This window comes from Sphaeroforma arctica (assembly GCF_001186125.1).
Source record: "Sphaeroforma arctica JP610 unplaced genomic scaffold supercont1.390, whole genome shotgun sequence".
Classification (NCBI taxonomy): Eukaryota; class Ichthyosporea; order Ichthyophonida; genus Sphaeroforma; species Sphaeroforma arctica.
Window position 1 is genome coordinate 1 of NW_014040168.1, and position 2369 is coordinate 2369.

Genomic DNA, 2369 nt, shown 5'->3' on the forward strand with positions numbered 1-2369 from the left:
GTATGTGTAAATTTGAAAATTTGAAAATATGTAAATTATGTAAATTTTTGTAAATTTGTATAGAAACCAGAGAAATAATAGGAAACTTTAGAACACTTTCTATTTTAAAAAATAGATAAAAATACTGCAACTAATTGAACCCTAAAACCCGAAAGATGCCACCAGAATTTGGTTACGGCCCACGGCGCATTCGTACGATTTTGGTTACAATTTTCTGCTAGAAATAATCGTATAAAATTGCGATAAAATTGAACTCGGTAGACGAGAAAGCTGCCCAAGCATATAAAACACTACTATACAATAAACCAATAGAATCATTGTCCTACGATAGATACCACATCTTAAAAATTCACTACTATACAGCTGACCAATTACCTCAAGGCTGCGTAATAGTATACGACGTTAATCGTACAACAAAACCAACACTATAGTAGAGAGACTAGAGAGAGAGAGGAGAAGAAAGAAAATATGACTGAACGGACTTAAAGTCTTTTTTTTTAAACGACCTAACGGCTAACGTCCGTATTTTCAGAAGGCCATGAGCCTATGACAAGTCACAAGGAGAGAGAGTTCATCCGTTAATTTTGATCAATTTTTATTAGGAGAGGCTAAAATATATGAATTTATACAATTTGATTAATATTTTTATTTTTATTTTCGGGTTTACCCGCGGGGCACAAGGACTTATGTAGGTGTGGAAATGTATATATCAAATTATGTCGGGTTCTGATCCCGCTCTTTACAAAATATCCAAATGTTTTATAATTGAGTATGCCGATCATGTATAGTTCGGTATCACGATATATACACTGAATTAAACACGGACAATTTTTAAATTTGCTACCGAGAGCTCAGCTCAAAATTAAACAAACAAAGAAAAACTCATCAACAAGCGAGGGAGGAGTCATGAGTCATAAGTCATGAGTCATGAGTCATATTTAAAAGTCGGTGTGAGAGCCATAGAGCCAAAGAGCCTAAGCCCTGAGGGTTGAGGGCCTGAGAGGTCTTCACTCTTCGGTCTCTCATCAGATCAGACGAGGCAGTGAATAGTGATCAGTCTCAGTGACCTGTCACTGGTTTAGGCTTTCCGCTTGTGACTGCACACGGCAGTCCGCAGTCTGCACACAGGACCCAGGGGTGCACACTGCACAGTGCACACCCGTGACCCCTGAGGCCCTGACCTCAGGGCTCAGGCCTGGCCCTGACCTCAGGGCTCAGGCATGGCCCTGACTGCCTGGCAGCCATCCTCCCGAGTCCCAGACTCCCAGGTCCCAGTGGACCCCAGGCTAGAGTAGAGAGAGTGTGTCACCAACTCACCACCCTCCAGTAAAAATATACTATGGGAGAAAAATGGAGCCATTAACGCATCAGTATGATGCGTCATCATTTATTTTTCTAAAAATGCAAATATATATGGTGTGACAGCCTTCTTCAAATAGACAACATTTTTGGTAAAAAAAATTGGGTGAAAGACTGTGGGCCTCAACTCCTCAGACCTCAGTCCTCAGTCCTCACCCAAGTGGCTGCGTTTCGCCGTTTCCATTTCCTGCCATCCGGGACCGGCAGTGACCGGCACTGCTCAATACTGGGTTTTTTTAAAATTTATAAAATCATGTGGAGAGCAAATTTGGTTGAACTCTAGTGTGTAAAAAATAAATAAATATAAAACTTTCTATGTATAACTAGTCTGTCGTCCTCGTCTATCTCCGCATTACTCGGAGGAAGAGATACTCGCACCTTCTAAGTTGCGAGGTATACACAAATATAATGGCACACAATCTAGCACGCGGTTCAGCCGCATTCCATAGGGCACAGCAGTATGCACTCACAAATGCGCCCGTTGCTCGAAGCGTGATGGTCAACTGGCAAGGTGGCATCTTAGTTGGGCAGATGGAAATGAACTACGGCACCCACTCCTCTGGGCAAGCTGGTATCTACCCAGCACCCATACCGGTATATCCCGTTTATCCAGTTTATCCTGGTGGTGTAGGAGTATTTCCAAATGGGAATCACAATGGAGTCATGGTGGCGCAACCGATGCCACAATTATGGACACCGGCGTATATGCCGCAAAATATGGTATCGGTCATTTTATATTATTTTGATCTCATTTTAGGCGAACTGTCATTCGTTCGCAATGCTGACCAAGTTTCAATGTATTTTATTGTTCGTGGTGTATTACTAACGAGAATGAATTTTTAGGGGTTATCTTTGAGTTGGCGTCTGATCTGTCGAGAATATATTGCATAAGTATCGAAGTGGCTTTGTTTCGTTATGTGCTATCTGCTTTGTAGTATGTGTGTACATACAGCCAAACATACATATACACACATACACACAATCTCATGCAAAATACACACAGACTATAT

The 2369-nt window shown here is 41.5% G+C and overlaps 1 protein-coding gene across 1 annotated transcript in view; it reads left to right on the forward strand.

Annotated features, from left to right (window-relative positions):
- Window positions 1-1767: 1767 nt before the first annotated feature.
- Window positions 1768-2369, forward strand: part of SARC_05833 (hypothetical protein) — a gene marked incomplete at both ends in the record, with an annotated part of 5302 nt that continues 4700 nt past the window's right edge. The window contains one exon of the mRNA XM_014300286.1: window positions 1768-2079. Coding sequence (XP_014155761.1) covers window positions 1768-2079 — 312 coding nt within the window. The remainder of the gene's footprint in view (window positions 2080-2369) is intronic.